At 35.8% G+C, this 24,615-nt stretch overlaps 2 protein-coding genes and 1 non-coding gene across 3 annotated transcripts; 1 reads left to right on the forward strand and 2 right to left on the reverse strand.

Moving 5' to 3' along the window:
• Positions 1-195: 195 nt before the first annotated feature.
• On the reverse strand, positions 196-14,546 carry LOC148897129 (lysophospholipid acyltransferase 5-like). The gene is made up of 13 exons (XM_088998683.1): positions 14,253-14,546; positions 12,159-12,266; positions 10,524-10,630; positions 8,929-9,022; positions 8,717-8,754; positions 8,324-8,502; positions 8,136-8,244; positions 7,967-8,053; positions 5,136-5,299; positions 4,902-5,049; positions 3,601-3,756; positions 1,861-1,991; positions 196-1,708 (listed from the first exon to the last, which is right to left on the reverse strand). Exons 1-12 carry the CDS (start codon positions 14,335-14,337, stop codon positions 1,872-1,874), a joined length of 1,395 nt encoding a protein of 464 aa, XP_088854809.1. The 5' UTR covers positions 14,338-14,546; the 3' UTR covers positions 196-1,708; positions 1,861-1,871.
• Positions 14,547-15,720: 1,174 nt separating this feature from the next.
• On the reverse strand, positions 15,721-15,776 carry LOC148897130 (U7 small nuclear RNA). Its single transcript, XR_016115454.1, has one exon. It is a non-coding gene; the product is annotated as a U7 small nuclear RNA (small nuclear RNA).
• A 952-nt stretch (positions 15,777-16,728) lies between these two features.
• Positions 16,729-24,099, forward strand: tpi1b (triosephosphate isomerase 1b). The gene is made up of 7 exons (XM_088999015.1): positions 16,729-16,917; positions 19,031-19,154; positions 19,233-19,317; positions 19,396-19,528; positions 21,024-21,109; positions 22,635-22,722; positions 22,792-24,099. Exons 1-7 carry the CDS (start codon positions 16,809-16,811, stop codon positions 22,908-22,910), a joined length of 744 nt encoding a protein of 247 aa, XP_088855141.1. The 5' UTR covers positions 16,729-16,808; the 3' UTR covers positions 22,911-24,099.
• Positions 24,100-24,615: the final 516 nt, after the last annotated feature.

The raw sequence follows: 24,615 nt of genomic DNA on the forward strand, positions 1-24,615 counted from the left end.
TATAATCGATAGATTTAATCGACATACGCGCACACGCACGCGCGCACGTAGGTATTAAACTGCAAAATGACGTCATAGCGTAAGAAGACAACGTCTCAGTTTTGAAATGCAGCACTTTTTTTAATTAATCAGCATTGGAAAATTATATTTTAAAAATTACATTGCCCACCCAACGGTCCATCCCACTTTTTTGGGGGGATAAAACTTGTTTTTTTAATTGGTAAAAACCCTTGAAATCAGCATTAATCGTGGTCATGTGGTGGGGGGGGGGGGTTCAAAAATCGACAGGCGGATTTTACAGGCAGTTTGCAGAAGAGGATGACGAGATTCATCCCCAGGTGAGGCAGCACGGGTGTCACGGAAAAGTCCTCAGCAGCTGCTTCATAATAAGATAAACGTCACCGCCCCCAAAAAATGAATACAAAAATGAGACTTAAAATAACACTTTTCATGAACTCATTCACTGCCATTCACAGATTTATTCGAGAATTGAAAATATGACAGAGCCCCATTCCCGAATTTATTCGGGTTTTTGTTTTTACACATTTGGTTGCAGATAAAGCACTGGCCATGACATCTGGCATTTTTTTACCCTTCCACAAGGGGGCAGCATTTGCCTTTTGCCAATGTTAGCACTCTGTTACAGCCTCAGCTGTTGTTAAAGCGCTATACAAATCTAAATTGTATTTTGTACATCCGCCCCCATTTCAAGCTCAAATAACTCCAGACCCATATCATTTAGGAATTGACGTTTTTTTTCTGATGAAAGAAGAGAATTTAAGGTTTCTTACGCTGCATTGAATGTTTATGTAATCCTAAAACTCAATATTCAGTGGGTACTGGAATTTGAGTGAAAATGACAAAAACCCTGGCACTGGAGTGTACACATTTTTTTGCACATTGTCTGGCAGTGAATGAGTTAACAAACAAAACACTCAAAGTAAGTGGCAATGATAAAGCCAGGAAAATAACATCCATAGACCGAATGAAGTAGCAAGAGCGATTTTCGTTCTCTCAAAGTACAAAATATTGCCATTCTTCTTCTTCTTCTTTTTTTTTTCCTTTCGGCTTTTCCCTTCAGGGGTCGCCTCAGCGAATCAATGTCCTCCATCTATCCCGTTTTTTTGGATTTAAACACAAATTACAAGTAAAACATTCATGAACGCGAGGCCGTGTTGTGTTTGCGTCTGTACATTAGCTTGTACAAATGAGCACACATTACATTGACAACAACAAAAGAATATAGACATTTATTTTGGCGGGGACCGATTTGACCAAGTAGCAAAAATGTCATTTCTTTACATCTTGTCCCATGACGCATGAGAACCTATGAAGCATAAAAATAATAATAATAAATTAAAAAAAATAAACTACAATTATTGGCCAACGACAGCCTTCGAGCACATAACCGCTGCGTGAAAATTGTATATTCCAGAAGATTAAAAATAAAAATGTAAATTGTGAATTTGCCCCTGACTGGCCCGCGTGGCACAATGGTCGTTTTTTTTTTTTTTTTTTTTTTTTTTACTGTAAACATTTCGCCTCAAAATGTTTATAAAAACATACTTTTTACACAAAATATATAGAGATTTATTTTCACGTGGAAATATGTATATATTATTTATATATATACACACTTAAAGGCTTTAAAATATTTTCTTTTCCGCTCCTTTTGAAAGCCACACTTCCCTTCAGTGCAGATTTTGACCTGCAAAAGGAAGCAGAGACACATTTAAATATTTTACTTTTTAAGCTAGTTAACATGAGCTAAAAACAAACAACCGTGTGAATGAAATGAAAAATATTTCAGAATATTTTATAGCCACTAGCAGGCTAACTAGTCATGACATATGTGCGTACCGAGACGTGGTTCAATCCTGCTTTTTTGGGCTACGTTCCTTCTTCGGCACCAGCGCCTTCCTCAGGTGAGGCGCCATTAAAAAGGCGACGAGGAAGAAGGCGTGACCGCAAAAGTACACCGAGAAGTACACCTGCGACAGAAAAAAAGCAAAGGTGGTTATCGTACAAATATAGTTTCATCGAGATGTCATAAAAACCTCTAAACTGATCAGTACAATTGATCCATTCGTTCCCCCAGATTGTCTTTCTACATGTGTTGCTGCACTGCTTGAGTTCAATCAGTTGCTTCAGGAATCATACAGAGCTGCGATGCTGATGCTACAGTAGTTTGTGTTAGCATGATGCTAGCCAATCTCAATTAAAATTAAATGAAATTTGCGACAGGTAAAAGTACTATGGTCAAACTTGTAGCAGCTAGTTTACATTTTAAAAATCCTAAATGCGGAAAATAAATTAAAAAAATAGATATAAATAGATAAACAAAATAAAGCAATAAATGAAACATCTTAAATCCTAAATAGAGAAAAGAAATAAATAGATAAACAAAAATAAATAAATACAAATAAATAAATGAATAAAATAAGTAAGTGAATAAATACATAAATAAATAAATACATAAATAACCAAAACTATAAAATTAATTTTTTAACCCTCGCGTTATAATATCTTAGTATTTTATTTTTCAGGGTAGCTTAAAAAAGCAGATGTGAAGAAGCATTCTGACAAGAACCCCCTCCCCTTTTTCAAATATATTTATGTATGTATTTACATATGTATTTAAATATATATAGTGCCTGTTCATTTACATAATTACATACATATGCATTTATTTACATATGTATGTGTTTATTTACACATTTGTCTATTTACATATTCATTTGTATATTTATTCATTTACATATTTATGAAACTATATATTTACATATGTATTTAGCCGTTTATTTACATCTTTATTCACGTGTATCTACATATGCATGTACATATGTAGTTACTTACTTAGTTTACTTACTCATTTATTTACTTCTATATTCATGTATTTATTTACCTATTTATTTGCCCATTTATTTGTCTACATATTTGTTTACATATTTATTTACAGGTATTTTTTTTTACATAGTGATGTATTCGCATATTTATGTATTCACATTGTAATGAATGTATTTACATAGTTCCTTATTTACACATTTGTATCTTTACATATTTGTATATTTACCAATTTACATATTTATATATTGACGTGTTTATTTGCATGTTAATTTAAATTTTTCTACATATTTATTCATTTACTAATGTATTTAACTCATGAATCCATCCATCCATCTATCTATTAATCCAGAGGTCCCCAACCTCCGGGTCGCGGACCGGTACCGGTCCGTGGGTCATTTGGTACCGGGCCGTGGAGAAAGACTAAATAATTTGCAAAAAATGAAAATGAAAAATTACCAGATTACATCCGTCTATGACTTACTCTTGACGCATGTCAAAACGCTTGTCAAGGTGACGGGATACATACCGCTAAAATTAGCCCACCGTAAGCTAGCAAAATGAGTCAAAAACAAAATTTTGTTGTATTTATCCACCGGACCGTGAAAATATTGTCTGACATTAAACCGGTCCGTGGCGCAAAAAAAAAAGTTTGGGGACCACTATATTAATGGATTTATTTCTTTTATTCTCAAGTCAACTTCTGGTCCGAATCTCTGTATCCTCCTTGCATGTCCGCCACTGTTCGCAACGCACCTTGAGCCATTTGTCGTAGAAGAAGATGCAGAAGGGCACTAGCGCGTAGCCCATGAAGACCCAGTGGATGATCTGCTGGATGACGTAGACGATCGGCAAAAGTGGCCCCCCCAACAAACGACTCAGCGTCGGACTGTCCCGCACCAACGCTTGATACTGTCACAGCAGAAACGCACAATACGCTTCAGTTGCTCCGAAACAAGATGGCGTACAGCAAGGGCCAAGTTGTAGTTGCGGTTTAATGCATTCACTGCCATCGCAGAATTTATTCGGGAATTCAAAATTCGGGAATTCAAAATTTGTTCGGGTTTTGGTTTTTTTTTTCCTTACTTGGGTGCCGATAAAGCGCTGCCCAGACCTCTGGCAATGTTCTTTCCTTTCCGCAAGGCGTATAATAATAATAATAATAATAATACATTTAATTTCTAAGCACCTTTAAAAAAAAACTCTCAAGGACACTTTACAGACACAGGATTTTTTTTGTGCGTGTGAGCAGCGGCAGCCATTCGCGCCAGCGTTCACTCTACCCAGAAGTAACAGTTTGTACAGCTGCCCCCATTTCAATCTTCAAGTCAAGTCAGGAAACATGTTATCTATCTATCTAGCTAGCTAGCTATTAGCAATCTAGCTAGATAGAGAGCTAGCTATTGGCAATATAGCTAGCTAGCTATTTGAGTCAGGAAACATTATCTATCAAGTTAGCTAGCTATCTATTAGCTATCTAGCATTCTATTAGCTAGCTAGCTACCTTTCTATCTTTTTGAGTTATTCCGGATTGAGTGAACGATGGCGCGCGTGGCTGCCGCTGCTCACTCAGAGAAAAACTTTTCATGTGACTGTAAAGTGACCTTGAGAGTTTTGAAAGGTTAAATGAAATGTATTATTATTATTATTATTATTATTATTATTATTATTATTATTATTATTATTATTAGCTAAGACAACTCCAGATCCATACAACTTAGGAATTAACTGTTTATGACAAAAGAAGAGAGTCTAAGGTTTCTTACACTGCATTGAATGTTTATGGTGTCCTAAAATTCAATATTCTGTGGGTCCTGGAATTCGAGTGATAATGACAAAAACCCTGGCACTTGGATTGGAAACATTTTTGCACATCGTCTGGCAGTGAATGCGTTAATGAATTAGTTGTTTTCAAATTTGAAGTAAAAAATAATGACATCATGGAATTTCACAAGCTTGATTTGCTTGCGCGGGCCGAATAAAATGATGCGGCGGGCCACATTTGGCCCCCGAGCCTTGACTTGTACACCTGTGGGCTAAGGCAGGAACGACAATACCTGTCGCTCAACGGTGATGATAAAGAACTCCATGGAGAAGCACATGAGGTATCCCGAGTGAAGACCGTGCCATATGGTCAAGAAGAACAAAGTGGACATGTGGGAGATCGTCTTGTTCCCCAAGAACTTCAGTCGCTTGAACACATGCCTTGAAGGACACACACATTTTTGGACACCATTTGACATTCCGGTTGATTTTATTTTATTTTATTTTTTTGCGGGTGAAGCACCGACCTGGCGGCCCAGGCGTTGGTGTTGATGTTGAAGGAGGCGATAGTCCCACCAAAGAGCGGCGTGGTCTCGAAGAGCCAAACCTTGACATTGGCGCAAGCATCCCATTGGTGTTGACCTTCCTTCACGCCGTTGTAGCCCAATCCGGCTAGGATGCAGGCGCCCTCCTGCAAACGCATCATCATCATCATCATCATCATCATCATCATCATCATCGCTGGCATATTTGGCGAGCATCAATATTTTGGGAACCGTGAGATGTTTCCTTGTCTCACGAAGGGAGGCCAACTTTGTGATTGTTGCATTAACTTTACAATGGCAAAGGTTTTGGATACAGGTTTTGTAATATAAATCTGGATGTATTGTTAAATCAGGGGAGCCCATTACTAAAACTAAACAAACAAAAAAAACACAAACAAATAATTAAATAAATAATTAAATAAACAATTAAATGTTTAGATGAAAGAAATATTCAGATTAAATACATGTTTAATGCAATAAATATTTAGATTAAATAAAAACGTAGACTAAATAAAAAAATGCTTAAATAAATAAACAAAAACATTTAGATTGAAGCAATATTCAATTAAATATTTAATTCAATAAATATTTTGATTAAATAAATACAAATATTAAATAAAAATAGATTAAAGAAAAAAAATAATACATATTTAGATGAAAAAAATATTCAGATTAAATACATGCTTAATGGAATAAATATTTAGATTAAATAAAAACGTAGATTAAATAAAAAATGCATAAATAAATAAACGAAAACATTTAGATTAAAGCAATATTCAATTAAATATTTAATTCAATAAATATTTTGATTAAATAAATACAAAGATTAAATAAAAATAGATTAAAGAAAAAAATGAATACATATTTAGATGAAAGAAGTATTCAGATTAAATACATGTTTAATGCAATAAATATTTAGATTAAATAAAAACGTAGATTACATAAAAAATACATGAATAAATAAACGAAAACATTTAGATTAAAGCAATATTCAATTAAATATTTAATTCAATAAATATTTTGATTAAATAAATACAAAGATTAAATAAAAATAGATTAAAGAAAAAAATGAATACATATTTAGATGAAAAAAATATTCAGATTAAATACATGCTTAATGGAATAAATATTTAGATTAAATAAAAACGTAGACTAAATAAAAAATGCTTAAATAAATAAACAAAAACATTTAGATTAAAGCAATATTCAATTAAATATTTAATTCAATAAATATTTTGATTCAATAAATACAAAGATTAAATAAAAATAGATTAAAGAAAAAAATGAATACATATTTAGATGAAAAAAATATTCAGATTAAATAAATGTTTAATGGAATAAATATTTAGATTAAATAAAAACGTAGACTAAATAAAAAATGCTTAAATAAATAAACAAAAACATTTAGATTAAAGCAATATTCAATTAAATATTTAATTCAATAAATATTTTGATTCAATAAATACAAAGATTAAATAAAAATAGATTAAAGAAAAAAATGAATACATATTTAGATGAAAAAAATATTCAGATTAAATACATGCTTAATGGAATAAATATTTAGATTAAATAAAAACGTAGATTAAATAAAAAATGCATAAATAAATAAACGAAAACATTTAGATTAAAGCAATATTCAATTAAATATTTAATTCAATAAATATTTTGATTAAATAAATACAAAGATTAAATAAAAATAGATTAAAGAAAAAAATGAATACATATTTAGATGAAAAAAATATTCAGATTAAATACATGCTTAATGGAATAAATATTTAGATTATAAAAACGTAGATTATAAAACGTAGATTAAATAAAAAATGCATAAATAAATAAAAGAAAACATATTTAGATTAAATAAAAACGTAGATTAAATTAAAAAAATGCATAAATAAATAAAAGAAAACATTTAGATTAAAGAAATATTCAATTAAATTAGATTAAACAAATATTCAATAAAATATTTAATTCAATAAATATTCTGATTCAATAAATACAAAGATTAAAATAAAAAAATGATTAAATAAATAATTTAGATTAATTTAGATTAAATTAATATTCAGATTAAATACAATTTTAATTCGATAAATATTTAGATTAAATAAAAAAAATGAATACATATTTAGATTAAATATTCAGATTAAATAAATGTTTAATTGAATACATATCTGTATTAAATAAAAAATGATTAAATAAATAAATGAATACATATTTAGATTAAATAAATGGTCAGGTAAAATAAATATTGCATTCAATAAATACTTTGATTACATGAAGGTACTTGGATTAAATAAAATAATTCAATAAATAAAGAAACAAATATCTATTTAGATTAAATAATCAGATTAAATAAATATTCCATTCAATAAATATTTAGATCAAATAAATACTTAGATTAAATTAAACATAAATCAGTAAATATGTAAATAAATATAATATAATAAAATTATATAATAAAAAATAAATAAAAAACAATTATATATATAGATAAAATAATCAGATTAAATATTCCCTCCAATAAATATTTAGATCAAATATTTAGATTAAATTAAAAAGAAATAAGTAAATATGTAAATAAATAAATAAACTGTAAAAAAAGTATACAATAAAAATTAAAAATTCTAAGAATGTAAAAAAATAAAACAACCTTGTGTGTGTCTTTGTAGATGTTAATTTTTGTATGTTAATATAGACGACACCCAAATCATCCTATCAATCACATTTTGACAAAAACTATGAATAAAAAAAATTAAAATTAAGCGCCCCCTGGTATAAGTCTTGTGAGTAGTACAAAAATGGTCATTCACACTTACCGCTATGAGCCAGCAGCAGACATATTTATACAACATGATTTTTGCCCAAATCATAATGAATAAGCAGCGATACCAAAACGGATGAGCCTGCGGAGAAAACACAAAAATGACCCCCAAAAAAATGACACCGCCACCCCCCCTACAACCCCAATCAAACGGCAATACTCACCTCATACTCATCTGTCATGAAGTAGCTCTCTTGGAAATGAGGACTACAAATTGCAAATATGACCAGAAAGAGAAAACCCAGCGAGAATCTCTGCATGGCTGGAACCCCGCTAGAAGAACGAAACGAGAAAAGATCATGAGAAAAAGAAGCTACGTCATCCGCCGAAAAGCCTGAGCTGACTTCTTTACCTGTTTGGAGGCTTTCCGGGTCTATCGCTGAGTTCCCCCGCCACCAGTTTCTGATAGCTGCGCAGCGTGAACTGCGGCCCCACCAGAAAACCGGCGTAGAAGTAAGAGAAACCCAGCACCTCCAGCAGCGCCGGCGCCTGCGGCAGGGCGGCGCTCTTCTGCTGCACGCTGAGCTGCGCCTAAGGAAAAAAGTGCCCGCAATCTCAAAATGGCTGCGTGAAATCCGCATTTTTTTTACCCATTTTTGCTTTGCTGAGCATTTGCAAAATATTCTCCTCTTGTTTGTATTTATGGCTGAACGAATGTCTCTGTGCAAGTGGGCGATGAGTGTATGTAAAGAAGACAAAACAAAAAGCAGGACAAAAAAAAAAACAACGACATCAACCAACTCACTGGTTCTTTCCCGCCGTCATAGTAATCAAATGCCAAACCTGGAATCAGAAAGCGTAAAAAAAGGGGCGTGAGGAATCGTGTTAGGGCGGCTGGTGAATGACATCGTGACCTTTAAGCCAAGGAGGGTCGGCGGCGTGCGCAAGCGGTTAATGGCCGTGATCGAGACGCTGATAGACGGCGGTCGTAAAACGCAAAGGGGGAGGGGGGTGTACCGATCAGTTTGAGCGTGAGGACGCAGTGAGGCATCGTCCACTTGATGTCGTACTCCTCCGTCGCTGTGTAGTAATAGCCTGCCAGCAGGTATAACTGGAAAGAAAACAAAACAAAAAAAAAAGGGGGGGGGTAAAAACATTTCCATAAACACGATGTGTTTGGAAGAATGTAAAATGCCATGCTAGTTCAACAGGTTAATGCAAATGTGAGGAAATTAAAAAAAAAATATATATATATATACATACATACATACATACATATATACACACATATATATATATATATACATATATACACACACACACATACATATATATATATATACACACACATATATATATATACATATACACATTTGTAGTATGTATATGTATATATATATATATATATATTATATATATATATATGCATAGATATATATATATACACATATACATATATATATATATCCCCTCTGAAATAAATTTAAAAATATGTAGATGAAATTATGTGTATATTTATTGATAAAAAAAAAATCTGAAGGAAAAAAATATATATAATGTATATACATGTATCTAAAAAATATTGATTTTTGTACTTTTATTTCTGATAAAAACACATTTATAATATAATATATATATATTTATAAATGTATTTTTATCGAAATAAAAGTAATATTTATTTTTTTCCACCTCTGAAAAAAAGTTTTAAAAAATATGTATAAAATTATATATATATATATTTATTTAAATGAATTCCTAAGGAAAAAAAAGATACAGTAAAGTCTCGTTATATCGATATTGGTTATATCGACAGTACCGCTTATTACGATACTATTTCTATGAACGCAAGGAGAAAATTACATGCAAACAGGGTCGGATATATCGATAGTCCCGGTTATATCGATATTTTTTCGGTCTCCCGAGAATATCGATATAACGAGACTTTACTGTATATGTAGTATGTACATGTATACACACATATATAAAATGTATATCCAAAAACATATATTATATATTATAATACAGTAAAGTCTCGTTATATCGATATTCAAGGGAGTCCGAAAAAATATCGATATAACCGGGACTATCGATATATCCGACCTTGTTTGCATGTAATTTTCTCCGTGCGTGCATAGAAATAGTATCGATATAACCGGGACTATCGATATATCCGATATCGATATAATGAGACTTTACTGTATATACATATATATACATATATTTTTTCTTAAAAATAAATTATATACATATATTTTGTCAAAAAAATATTTCGATATACTTGAACTAAGAACATATTCAAAATATCAACATTTTATAAATATGGCTTGTGGAGGTATGACATCCAGGATGAAGAGTTACTCATTAACGTGTGATAGATTATCAGAGTGGTAAAGGAACATTGAGAAAATGAGGACTTTCACCCTCGAAATCTCACCGGACCATCGCTCAGGGACACCTTTTCATTCATTCATTTTTTTTGTCGTCAAAAAGTAGAGATTAGGAAATCATCTCCTGGCATGCCAATATGAAAAACATCTCTCGGCTTATTAAGTAAAAAAAATATTGGGTGGGGGGGGGGGGTAATCAATGTAGAATGCATGAAGATGCCTCACCATTTGAAAAGTGAAGCTGCTGAGGATTCCGGTGACCGTCCTTCCCATGAGCCTCAGCATCAGGAACTGCACAAGGATGCATACTGCCGAGTGATAGATCTGAGAACCTGTCGGAGAGGAGGGTTGGGGGTGGTCACAGATCAATTGGACCCCGACTTAAAAAGTGATGGGTGAGTGTGGCGGTTCATTGGTGTGACAAGCTTCCAAGTCTTATGACACAAAAAGGAGAAATGGAGCAACAAACCTGCTGTGGGATCCAAAGAGCAGCCATCAAAAAAAAAATAACAAAGAGAAAACATCAACGTTAATAAGTCAACAGATCCTTTCCAAAAGGTGCTCCACAAGTTTTTTTTTTGGGGGGGTGGGGCTGATGCCACCACATAAAGCAAAGAAGAAGAAAAAAAAAAAAGTCCAAAAAACAGGAACGAACGGCAATGTATTGCGACAATGACACATTTGGCAGTTGATGATAAAAGTTCAGAACAAATGAGAGTCAACAATAAAGACATAAATACAAGACATATTGCGTCCGTGTCAGCTCTCAGTCGTACAGGAGTGGTCCCATTCGTTCCTCATCCGAAACGCTTCGTCAGCGAACTAAAATTTCAGGGAATAGTCCTCTCCCCCCACCCCCAACCTTAGAGCAGGGACCTATCAGAGCAGAAGTCTGGCACCGCCATCTCTGGACATTAGGGGTATTTATAGGGCCAGAGGTTTCCAGCAAAATTTGAGTTTGCTGATGACGCTTTTCGGATGAGAAGCGAAACGTCCGACACCTTCACAGAAGTATAGATGACGGCTGAAGAAACCTTTTCATCGACAATACATATTGATTTAGATAGCGCTTTAACAATAGCTGAAGCTAAAGCGCTTTAAACGGATAAGCGAGACGATTCCTGTTTGCCGTCTGATGCTAATTTAAAAAATAAAATAAAAACAAAAAAACAATGCAATCATATTTCTGTGTTGGCCATAATGATGTTACATTTATTTTGAAATATATTTATTTTTTTTGGGGGGGGTGATACTTGGTGGAAAATGCTGTCTAACTAGCTAGCTAGCTATCTATTAGTTATCAATTAGCTAGCGAGATAACTTGATCTATTTTGAGTTAATCCCGGTTGAATGGGGTGACCGTTACTGGCTACATAGCTAGCTATCTATTGGCTATCTATTTACTATCTATTAGCTACCTATTAGCTGTCCAACTAGCTAGCTAGCTATTAGTTATCGATTAGCTAGCTAGCTATCTTGATCAATTTGAGTTATTCCTGGTTGAGTAAACGCTGGTGCGTGTGGCTGCTGCTGCTCACCCACAGAAAAAACTGATCCTGTGACTGAAAAGTGACGTTGAGAGTTTTGAAAGGCGCTGATAAATTAAATGTATTATTATTATTATTATTATTATTATTATTATTACAAATCATTATGTATTGTATAAAATGGCTTTTCGTTTGTGTTGTGCGTTTCTATTTTCAACATCCTCACCATATCCAAGGTGCAACGTTTCAAAGTAAAATCAGCGAATTGCAAATGTCTTATTTTGAAAGAAAAAAAAACATTCTTGTCTGCCTTTCTGGAGGCCTCCGCAAGGGTTCCAAGACAAACTTGTAAACCTCCCACTTTTCATCTCACCAAAGTTAAACGTGGCGAGGGCCAGTCCGGAGAAAGTGTGGAACAGGTGGATAACGTTGGGGGACTGGTGGAACAAGAAACGCCGGTAGATCAACGCAAAGGGATATCCTGCAGGGAGAGAGAGAGACAGTAGAGGAAATATCAAAATGACAGAGACGGTTTCGTCACATCTAATACATGTTGACTCACTTTTGAAAAGCTCATTTTGAAACGTAAAAGTTCAACCGGAAAACCGGTAGGTTGTGTAAACAAACATAAAGGTGAGGGAATTACGGTTTCATGTGTCTCTTAAAGGACAACCGACGTCCATAATTTGTAAAATGGTTTCAAATGACTTCTACTGAGCGTATTTTACAAGGATTCCACCGCATATAGCTATATTTTACGTTTTTAGACTTGCGCTGAATATTCCGGAAGTCTTGTTTTTGAGTTGGTGACGAGTCCGTACGTGACGTCACTGAAGGAACGCCCCGGACCAAAAAAAGGACACATTGTTGCAGTCCTTCCATCACGTCAATCCATTTTACTGTACTTGTTTGGTCTGAAAACTTCGTGTTGCACCAAAAAGAGGCAGAAGAGGGCGACAAAGCTCTGTGTAATGAATTAATCAGCCTGTGGAAACGGGCTGATTAATTCCTTACATGGAGCTTTGTCGCCATTTTCTGCCTCTTTTTTAGTGCTACATTTTCCCCCATTGCTTCAAAATGGCACGGAATAAATTCTTTAATCGATTGCAAACATGTGCTTTCCTCTTTAGAACTATTTGAATCATATTGATAACTGGATGAGTACCAAGAAAGCATATTCTCCGAATCTGAAGCCATTGTTTTGATTCTCCAGCAAGGCAAGATGTCTTGGGGTGACGCCACGAACAAGGGGCGGGACCTTCTGAAACTGGCCATTTCCGGTTTCAATTTTTTGCAGTTTCAGCACACTTTAAGTCATTTTTATTTGTGTTTTGCATTTGACTAAAAATATCATACTGTGTTTTGGGTATTTTAGATGCTATAAAACGTTTTTCTGACATCAGTTAGGAAACACAAAAAGTGATGTTGGTTGTCCTTTAAACCACAACTCATAGTTCCTAGTTTGGATTTGAATGTAAATATATGCGGTTTAAACGCTTATCTATCTATTTATGTCGTTATTTTTAATATTCAAATCCATTGGAGACGTGGTTTGCATTTTCTGGGGCAGTAGTCACGATACTGGGAAGCTATTCAAAAAGTGTTTTATCCTCTGTGAACGAATTTTTTTCTTTGTGATGAGCGCAAGCAGCGCAGTCAGCTTTGACGTGCGTCGAACTCAAGACATCTTTTAAATGGACTAATCAACGTGAATTAAAACCAATTAAAAATGATTCATCGCCCCATCACCTCTTTTTTATTTTATTTCGGTCTTTAAATGGGTGTTTGCCTTCAGACGTTGAATGTTATGCAAGAGCCATTAAGCGACAAACAAGGACAGGGAACGTGAAGACTATCAGATTTAGAGCTAGTATGGTGTCTTGTGACCTTGTTGGCCTCGACGTGTGTCAGAACAAAGTTCAAAAGAAAACCCATACAGAACAAAGAACATTGCACACAGTTCAATGTCAAGCCAAATTGTTGGAAGGAAATGTTACAGTTTTGTAAATTACTGTTAGAGTTGCACAATATTCACAATGGAAGCCATTTCGCTCTTGCAACCTCATAAAAAAGATTCTTGGAGGCCTGAAACAGAACGAAAGTGTCATTTTGACCACTTCATTTGAGACGAACGTTGGTCCCAAAGTGACGAGTTGACAAAAGTAAATCGCGCTTCACAAGTTATAATAATAACGGTAGAGTCGTTCGTTTTAAAAGCTAAATTAACCGGCAATTCTAACCCTGGTGGTTTGACGTGTTTATAAAAACGATTAATGGACAAACACTACTGAACATACCGGGCTCGTTTGTACTCCAGTAAACTCTGTTTGAAGATGTCACAACAGTGCACGGAAGACGTTATGGTAACAGTTGCGAGCAACAACACAGTCGCTGCACTTGTATAAAACCAAAAATAATTCTCAACCTGTGGTGTTTTTAACCTGGATTAGTAAAACGAAAAACTTACCGACTAAAATTGACAATATTAGCCGAACAGCAGGTTCGGAAGAACCCAAAGAGTCGGACAGATTCTCCAACCAGGGAAGCGCCATCTTTACTGTGGGCGGAAACGTCTCTACGCGAAGGGGTCCCTGAACTCATCCACACGCTCTCTCACACACTCGTACACGTATACAAACAAGCACGCACGCACGCACGCTACGTTGCGTGGGAACACGCAGAGGTTTGGCCCCCCCTCCGACCTATAAAAAAATAGCCATTCTTCCTTCTTCGACGTCGTCTCATCAAGCGATAAGTTGGGGCACTGTCGAGCGACGTGCTTATGAATATATAGCGAGAGAGCGGGATCTCATTGGATGAGAAAAAAAGAATCCATCATCCCCAGCCAATCACGAGCGTGTTGTCATGAATATTAATTAGCAGTGCATTCACGTGAATATTTCCACTGTATTCAACTCTATTGCGTCGTCACACGATTAGTTATTTAAATTGTTTTAAACGGTTCCATGATTTTTTATCATGAGAGCGTAGAAGAAAACTATTTGGGAAAGAATCGCTAGGTAGAGTAAGCGTGCCACCAAGTGGCTAGACACCAGAACTGCATTGCCCAGGATATTGGCATCCATTGTTTGTGTTGACAACGATAATCATCGTCACCAGTCAATTTGAGTTATTGACGGCAGTGTCGCTTTTTAGCATAAAGTGAGCCTCTTTAGATGACAATTCGTAAAATGGGTACTGATGTACAGAGTAGACCAACTGCCCTAAGACATATTTGTTTTAAAAACACATTTGTGGACATTTAAGAACACATTTATGGACAGTATAATGACCAATGTATGTTTTGTCGGCGTGTTTTGTGCTTGTTTTGTTGCTATTTACTGGCAAATATTTGTCCCCTCCATCAAAACATGTTACTGGTTCTGTGCTAAAAACAATTGTAATCATACACATTAGTGTATACTTTTTGAAGTCTATAATTTCTGTCTTTGTTCGTATTGAGAGATTATCGAAGTTTTCTTAGTCATTGTGCTTCTAAGAATCAACGAGACAAGTGGACAAATGTTATCACATTATGCTGTTATTTTTTACTTTTTGATATGATAGCATTATTAATATTAAAAGCAAATTAGTGACAATTGATCTTCAGACCAGAGTAACCACAGGGAAAGGGAAAGTTAGTGGATGCTCTCTGTGCACATATAAATAAAAATATTTGATATAGTGTATATTTTTACATGAGTAATACGTTTTTCACATATTGTTACATGATGTTTGGTAGTTAATTAATTTAAGCTACAAAACAAAAACAAACTGAGGAGCTATTTGGGAGCCAAAAGAGCCGGATGTTTGTAGTGAGCCGAGCCAAAAGTAACAACACTAGTCCTGCAGTAACTACTGTTGCAGAGTAGAGCAACTTTTCTTTGGCACAAATACCGTCATTCTTCTTTTATATCTCTTGATTTTACCATTAGGTGGGCTTCTCTTTAAGAGAAACCTGCTAGACAAATATCTAAAGAGTTTTACATTCCCTGACTTGAACGGTTGGAGTCTACTGTTTATATCACTTCGCACCCACTAGTTTTAGTCGCGGTGTCGTTCAAGTCATCGCCCCGCCCCTTTAATAGTTCAAATAAGTAACACCGTAACTTTAAAATTTGGACTTTCTCAATTACAGGGAAAATCATGGTTTTCGTATCTTAATTAAAACGACGGTTTGATGTTAAAACATTAAGGGCAAGTTGCCAATTATTCAGATTCTACTAAAAACTGACCAATTGGCTGTGGGGGCGATGAGGAAGCAGCCAATCATATGGCTAAACGTTTTTATGACGTTATTTCCCCCTTCCTAGTGTGTTTTGTTTTATTCACTATTCAACCAACGAATATACTTGACGAGATGGCGACTGCTTAAATTGAAGGCAATCATTTTAACTATATGAGCAAATCGTATTTGCTTGTTCGACTAGCGATGCCTGACTATAGAGAGCAAACAGAGCATGCGCTGCAGCGAGTCAGTCATACGAGAGGAACACGTTTCAATCGCTTTCTAGTACCGGTTTCCATTTTAGGGTTATTTTAGCGGACGTGAATACAGATGAGAACCCCTATTCTGAAAAAGCAACATTTGGTTCATTTTAAAATTCCCATATCTGCGTCTTTTTCGTTCATCTGCTGTGTTTTGTTTTGAAAGGGGTGGAGTGACTTGGAAAAATACATAAGGTCATTTGTGAAAATGAAATTATTTTAATTTTCCATTCAGGCTCACTTGTTCAAGTAGCTCTTGTCTTGTTATGCTAGCGAATTAAAGTATTTGATATTTTAGTTTTGCACACCGCCACTGAACGCCTCATGACATTTTGCTCTTCGTCTTCCTCAAACATGGAGGCGCGTTTACGGGCGGTCCGACACAAGCCAATCAAGCCGGCCAGGAGGAGGAGTTAACTTGTTCCTATTTTATAAATAAGACGTAGGCTTTCCGGCATTTGGTCTTTCCCTTCTCCAAGGCCGCCTCTCCTCTTCTTCGTTTCTTTCGACGACGAACACACCACACAACGCCAAAATGAGCAGGAAATTCTTCGTCGGTGGAAACTGGAAGATGAACGGCGACAAGAAGAGCCTCGGCGAGCTCATTCAGACCATGAACTCCGCCAAGGTGGACTCTAATGTCGGTAAGCAAAGCGTGTTTAGAAATCACAAATATGCACAAAAGATTAAACGGCTTTAATGTGAATTCTTTGCGGAAATGTTGGTGCATGTTAATCGAGATTTCAATTGGATTTCGTCTTACGTTCATCGGTCAATGGAGGGCGTGTTCGACAGCACGTACTGTAGTCCATCTTTGCGGCTTCTGCTTGTGTTGTGCTGAGTACGCTTGCACAAACGACGCTTCAATTTCGAATATTTAATTGACACAACTAAACTGATATGCTACACATACGACGTGTTCTGCTTTTAGTCCGTCTAGGCAACAATTAGGCTATCCTACAGGAGCAAAAAAAAAAATAGTTACAAAATGATTAATAGCGACAATCCGAAGTTCCGTCGTGTCCGATTTTTCCAGTTGTTACTCGAAGGCAACAGTTGGCAGAACCGTCCCTTTTCCTGCAGGCTTGGTAAAACCCACCACAAAGAGTCCAATGAGTCTGCTTTCAGTGTTTTGTAATCACATCCACTATCACAATGGAGATGCTGAGTGTGTTGAATCGAGTTCCGCGGTCTGGTTTTCTTTTGTATCATACAATTAATCTGTGTGTGTATATAACCCCCCCCTCCTGACCAAAATGGTTGCACTTCGCCCTATCTCTCCATGCACCCCTCACAGTGTCAGCAAATGGACTCTTTACCATTACTCCGACGTGACGTCAGAAGAACGCGACCCTGACACTGACCTTTTGCGGTGCGGTGTTGAACTTTATGCAAAGAGTTTAGCAGAGAATTGACCTTTAGCGGAGCATAAATGACACGGGGCTGTGTTTTAATATAGATGGCCTCAGGGGTATGGTTACAATTTGAATACCCATGTGTCAACTTCAGTGTGATCCGAGAATGGTCCACTTCTTTCGATAAGATTCAACTGTTTGCTAGCTTCGGAATGTCTTTCTTTACTTCAAATAATGACATTTGTGGCACGACGTTGGCGCAATGGCAAAATGGATAATAGCACTGAAATGTTAACGCTAAAATATCCCGAAAAAAATCAGCTGTTAGTTTTGGGTATGCTTAGAATATAATTCAGGTTGTTGTCAAACGCATTCTTATAAAAGTTCTTTTTTACAGCGCCATTTTTTTTAACAAAACAAACAAAAAACAACAACGATCCCAGAATAAGGTCCCGGAAGGTGAACAGGGCAAATAATAATAATAATAATAATAATACATTTCATTTCTAAGCGCCTTTCAAAACTGTCAAGGTCACTTTACAGTCACATGATAAGTTTCTCTGTGGGCGAGCAGCGGCAGCCACACGCGCCAGCGTTCTCTCAAACCGGAAGTACCTCAAATCGATTGAAAGCAAGCTAGTCAGCTAATAGATAGATCATAGCTAGCTAGCTAGCCAGATAGCTAATAGATAGACAGCTAGATAGCTAGCCAGATAGCTAATAGATAGCTTCTAGCTAGCCATTTCGATAATAATAAAAATAATCATGATAAATAATACATGTCATTTCTAAGCGCCTTTCAAAACTGTCAAGGTCACTTTACAGTCACAGGATAAGTTTTTCTGTGGGTGAGCAGCGGCAGCCACATGCGCCGGCGTTCTCTCAACCCGGAAGTAATTCAAATAGAGTGAAAGCGAGCTAGTCAGCTAATAGATAGATAATAGGTAGCTAGCTAGCCAGCCAGATAGCTAATCGATAGCTTGTACCTAACCATCTAAATAATAATAATAATACATTTAATTTATAAGCGCCTTTCACAACTCTTGAGATCACTTTACAGTTACAGGATAAGTTTTTCTGTGAGTGAGCAGCGGCAGCCACACGCGCCAGCGTTCATTCAACCCAGAAGTAAATGGATAGTAAGCTAGCTAGCCAACCAGTAGATAGCCAACAGATAGCTACCTAGATAGCCAGCCATCCAGATAGCTATATAGCTAAATAGATAGAAAGCCAGCCAGCTAGTAGATATCTAATAGATAGCCAACAGATAACTAGCCAGATTGCTAGCCACCTAGATAGCCATATAGCCAATAGAAAGCTAAATAGAGAGAAAGCTAGCTAGCCAGCTAGTAGATAGGATCCTAAATAAAATCCAAATTCTGCACTTTTTTTTTCTCAACAGAGGTGGTGTGTGGCGCCCCATCCATCTACTTGGACTTTACCAGGTCCAAACTGGACGGCAAGTTTGGTGTCGCTGCTCAAAACTGCTACAAAGTGGCTAAGGGGGCGTTCACTGGGGAGATCAGGTATGTTCACTTGAGGTGATTTTTTTTTTTTTTTAAAAAAGGCACTTTTTGACCTTCCCGTGACTTGTTTACCGCCAGCCCTGCGATGATCAAGGACTGCGGCGTCCAGTGGGTGATCCTGGGCCACTCGGAAAGGCGCCACGTCTTTGGCGAGAGTGACGAGGTGAGTGCCTGCGCGTTCACCCTAAGATTGCTGAAAGAACGAGGGCTCACCTGTTGTTGTTTTTTTTTTTCTCGCCAGCTTATCGGGCAGAAGACGGCTCACGCGCTGGAAAACGGCCTCGGTGTGATCGCCTGCATCGGCGAGAAACTGGACGAAAGGGAGGCGGGCATCACAGAGAAGGTCGTCTTTGCTCAAACCAAGGTCATCGCAGGTATGCCGGACAGTTGAAAATGATAAATGACACATTGTTTTAAGCCCTTTAGTGGTTTTGTTTGTTAGTTAGCGAGGTTAAAGGTCACTTTTTTGTTTCCTAACTGACATCAGAAAAACGTTTTATAGCATCTAAAATGCCCAAAACACGCAGTATGATATTTTTAGTCTCATGCAAAACACCAATAAAAATGACTTAAAGTGTCTAAAAAGTACTTCAATTTGAAACCGGAAGTCCTTTAAAGGACAACCGACGTCTCCGGACAAATTGTATCCATAATTTGTAAAATGGCTTCAAATGACTTCTACTGAGCGTATTTTACAAAGATTCCACCGCATATAGCTATATTTTACGTTTTAAAACTCGCGCTGAATATTCAGAAAGTCTTGTTTTTGAGTTGGCGACGAGTCCATACGTGACGTCACTAAAGGAACGCCCCTGACCGAAAAAAAGGACACATTGTAGCAGTCCTTCCATCACGTCAATGTATTTTTCTGTACTTGTTTGGTCTGAAAACCTCGTGTTGCACCAAAAAGCCGCCAGAAGAGGGCGACCAAGCTCCATGGAAGGAATTTATCAGCCTGTGGAAACGGGCTGATTAATTCCTCACAGCTCGGTCGCCATTTTCTGCCTCTTTTTGGGTGATCCATTTCCCCCCAATGTTGCCTCAAAATGGCACTGAATAAATTCTTGAATCGATTGCAAACATGCATGCTTTCCTCTTCAGAACTATTTGAATCATATTCAGAACTGGATGAGTAACAAGAAAGCATCTTCTCCGAATCTGAAGCCATTGTTTTGATTCTGCAGCAATGCAAGACGTCTTGGCATGACGTCACAAACTGGGGGCGGGACTTTCTGAAAATGCCCAATTCGCAGCTCAACTTTTTACAGATTTTGGACACTAAGTCATTTTTATTGGTGTTTTGCATTTGAATAAAAATATCATACTGCGTGTTTTGGGTATTTTAGATGCTATAAAACGTTTTTCTGATGTCAGTTAAGAAACAAAAAAGTGATGTCGGTTGTCCTTTAAATGATACGTTCTGACATTTTGTTGAAAAGTGGCCATGCGTGTGTGTGTGTGTATGTGTGTGCTTGCGCGTGTGTGTGTGTGTGTGTGTGTGTGTGTGTGTGTGTGTGTGTGTGTGTGTTTGTGGCTTTCACTGAAAAACATTTCTAAATATTTTACTTTTATGGCTCTCTTAGTGAAAAAGGTTCCCGACCGCTATCCTCGGGCCACTGTCGATTGTCGAAAATCACCTCGCTTTCGCCATTGCCATGCGCTTAAACACACAAATGCTTTTGTTGGAATTAAAATCGAAAAATCAACAACCGCTTTTGAAATCAACCATTACGCTGCGCTGCCTCTTTGTGTTCACGGCGCACCGCCCATTGCGAAAACTAGGCCTTGCTGCAATGTGGCGTGATAAACCAGCCCCAACTATAAGTTTGGAAATTCAGAATTCTTATTTGGTGTTACATTTTATTCCAGATAACGTCAAGGACTGGAGCAAGGTGGTGCTCGCTTACGAGCCCGTATGGGCCATCGGTACTGGCAAGACTGCCTCCCCACAGCAGGTAAAATCCATCTCTTTGACGCTATCGGTCACTCCAAGCCGGAGTGGCTGCCTTTACTGCAGCTTCTTTATTTCATTTTTCTACTTTCATTCCTTTCATAACTTTGCTACTGTGAAATGTAAATTTCTCCCCTGCCAGAGAAATAAAGGCAAATCCAATCCTTAAATATATTGAGTGAAGTATGTTTCCTTGTCATTCATAACATTGCAATGTTGGTTTTGTTTTATATATTATATTTTGTATTTTATTTATTTTTATTTGTTTTGTTTTTTTATTTGTGGTTTTTATTTCTGTTTTTTTATGTATTTTTATTATGTTATTACTTTATTTTATTATTATTTTTTTTTAGTTTTTTAATTATTCTTTTTTATGTATTAGTTTTTAAATGTTTTGTATTTTTTATTTATTTTGTATTATTTTATTTTTCGTTTTATTTATTTTTTATTGGTATGATTTATTTTTATTTGTTGGTTATTTCTTTTGCTATTTTTGTTTATTTGTTATTTCTTTTTTATTTTTATTTTTCTTTTTATTTATTTTTTATTGGTATGATTTATTTTTATTTGTTGGTTATTTCTTTTGCTATTTTTGTTTATTTGTTTTTTCTTTTTATTTTTCATTTACTTATTTTTCATTGTTACTATTTTCTAGTTTTTATTTATTTATTAATTTATATTTTTATTATTTTAAGTACTTTTATTTATTTATTTATTTATTTATGTAGTTATTTATTTATTATTTTAATGTTTGTTGTATTTATTTGTTATTATTATTTTATTATTCATTTTTATTTATTTTGTATGCTGTATTTTTTTTGTTCTATTAATTTTTTTGATAATCAGCGCCTTAGCAATTCACAAATAATTGGAAAAAAAAGTTTGAATTCTATTTTTAGTAAAAGTGATGAGTAGAAAGTGCATATAAATGCATGGTCCATCGATGAGGTTGGACCATGTACTTATGTACAGATGACGGCTGAAGAAACCTCATTGATATTATTATTATTATTATTAGTATTTAGTATTAGTATTAGTATGATGATGATTATTATTATGATGATGATGATTATTATTATTATTATTATTAATCTTGTGATTATTATGATTATTAGTACATTATTATCATTATCATTGTCATTATTATTATGATTATAATTATATTATTGTCATTATTATTACTCTTATCACTTTTATTTATTATTTAGTATTAGTATTAGTATTATGATAATTATTATTATGATGATGATGATCATTATTATTATTATTAATCTTATTAATCTTATGATTATTGTGATTATTATTATATTATCATTGTCATTATTAGTATTATTATTATCACTATGATCAATTTTATTTAGTATTAGTATTTAGCATTATTATTATTTATTATTCTCATCTCATCTCATGAGATGAGATGAGATTATTTATTATTATTATTATTATTATTATTATTATTATTATTATTTTTTTTTTTTTTGTACTGCCGCTTGCAAATGTACTAAATCTCCCTTGTTGTAAATTTCCAGGCTCAGGAGGTTCACGAGAAGCTGAGGGTGTGGCTGAAGACCAACGTATCCGACACAGTCGCTAACTCCTTGAGGATCATCTATGGAGGTTTGTCAGAGAAAATTAACAAACAAACAAACAAATACCTTACATCCGACGAGCGTGTTCTTTTGACAGGTTCCGTCACCGGCGCCACCTGCAAAGAACTGGCCTCCCAGAAAGACGTGGACGGTTTCCTGGTGGGCGGAGCTTCCCTCAAACCCGAATTCATCGAAATCATCAACGCTAAGATATAGAGAATTTGACCATTCATCAACTTCGCACTCTGCCCACCCCGTTTTAGCACCCAAAAAAACAACCCATACGCAACACTGTCATACTCCCCTTATACGTATACGGGGCGCATCTCATTTCGAGGAACAGAATCTGAGCGGGTTAGCGCTTGCCCTAAAAACTGGTGTGCACTCTCACCACTTCCACAACGAGCCGAAATGACCAATGAAACGGTTAGCAGCCCGTCTTACAATAGCATTTATGATGAGTGTGTTGTCTTCCTCTTGTGTTTTTAAAGGACAACCGACGTCCAAAAATGTTTTATAGCATCTAAAATACCCAAAACACACAGTATGATATTTTTGTCAAATACAAAACACCAATAAAAATGACTTAAAGTGTCCAAAAATTGAGCTGCGAATTGGTCATTTTCAGAAAGTCCCGCCCCCATTTTGTGACGTCACTGCAAGACATCTTGCATCACTGGAGAATCAAAACAATGGCTTCAGATTCAGAAAATATGTTTTCTTGTTACACATCCAGTTATGAATATGATTCAAATAGTTCTGAAGAGGAAAGCATACATGTTTGCAATCGTTTAAAGAATTTATTCCGTGCCATTTTGAGGCAACATTGGGGGGAAATGTCTCACCCATAAAAGAGGCAGAAAATGGCCACCGAGCTCCCGTGAGGAATGAATCATTCCGTTTCCACAGGCCGATAAATTCCTTATATGGAGCTTGGACACCCTCTTCTGGCTCTTTCTGGTGTAACACGAGGTTTTCAGACCAAACAAACATTGACGTGATGGAAGGACTGCTACAATGTGTCCTTTTTTTTTTCGGTCAGGGGCGTTCCTTCAGTGACGTCACGCACGGACTCGTCACCAACTCAAAAACAAGACTTCCAGAATATTCAGCGCGAGTCTTAAGACGTAAAATATCGCTATATGCGGTGGAATCTTTTTAAAATACGCTCAGTAGAAGTCATTTGAAGCCATTTTAAAAATTATGGACACAATTTGTCCGGAGACGTCGGTTGTCCTTTAAGGCATCGTCTGTGGCTTTACACCCCCGTTCCCCTTTCCCCGCACCGTAGCTGTGCTCGCATTGGCGTATATCCATGATGTGCCCATTGATGTTGTGTCACACGGAAGATGGTTTTGAGGGTAACAAAGCTCTGAGGAAACATAATAAAGCGATTTAGAGACCCTCCCGGTGTCTTGTTTTGCTTCATTTGGGCATTTTGTTGATTTCGGTGTGGTCGCTGCTGACCCTAAAAACTAAATTGAGCACTAAAAGAAAAAAAAAAAGGTTGTATGTTTGAAACAAATGGTAACATTTACCAACATATATTCACGCCTGAAGACACATTTTGTGTTGTGTCACATTATTATGTATTTATTTTATTTACTTCAAGATGGCGCCAAGAGTTGCTACCTTTACAGCAGGGTAGACAAGTGGACAAATGTGATCACATTATGCTGTTATTATTATTATTATTCAATTTTTACTAGTTGGTAGGATAGCATTATTAATATGAAAAGAAAATTATTGACAATTGATCATCATAATGTTACATGATTTTTGGTAGTTAATTTAAGCAACTAAAACAAACAAACAAACTGAAGAGCCAATATGGGAGCCATATGGGAGTCAGAAGTGCCGCGTTTTTTGTGAGCCGAGCCAAATGAAGCGGCTCTCTGAAAAGAGTCGGATTTCCCGTCAC

The sequence above is a fragment of the Hippocampus bargibanti genome, linkage group LG06, assembly GCF_051943395.1.
Source record: "Hippocampus bargibanti isolate YZ-2025 linkage group LG06, ASM5194339v1, whole genome shotgun sequence".
NCBI lineage: Eukaryota > Metazoa > Chordata > Actinopteri > Syngnathiformes > Syngnathidae > Hippocampus > Hippocampus bargibanti.

What these genes read in the sequence shown, in the direction of transcription:
- tpi1b (XM_088999015.1), top strand. Translation starts at nt 16,809, where the DNA reads ATGAGCAGGAAATTCTTCGTCGGTGGAAACTGGAAGATGAACGGCGAC. An exon ending in GCGTTCACTGGGGAGATCAG is followed by an intron (nt 19,155 to 19,232) that starts GTATGTTCACTT and finishes GTTTACCGCCAG; the next exon opens with CCCTGCGATGATCAAGGACT. An exon ending in TCAAACCAAGGTCATCGCAG is followed by an intron (nt 19,529 to 21,023) that starts GTATGCCGGACA and finishes ATTTTATTCCAG; the next exon opens with ATAACGTCAAGGACTGGAGC.
- LOC148897129 (XM_088998683.1), bottom strand. Translation starts at nt 14,337, where the DNA reads ATGGCGCTTCCCTGGTTGGAGAATCTGTCCGACTCTTTGGGTTCTTCC. An exon ending in TCATGACAGATGAGTATGAG is followed by an intron (nt 8,054 to 8,135) that starts GTGAGTATTGCC and finishes TTTTCTCCGCAG; the next exon opens with GCTCATCCGTTTTGGTATCG. An exon ending in ACCAACGCCTGGGCCGCCAG is followed by an intron (nt 5,050 to 5,135) that starts GTCGGTGCTTCA and finishes GTGTCCTTCAAG; the next exon opens with GCATGTGTTCAAGCGACTGA.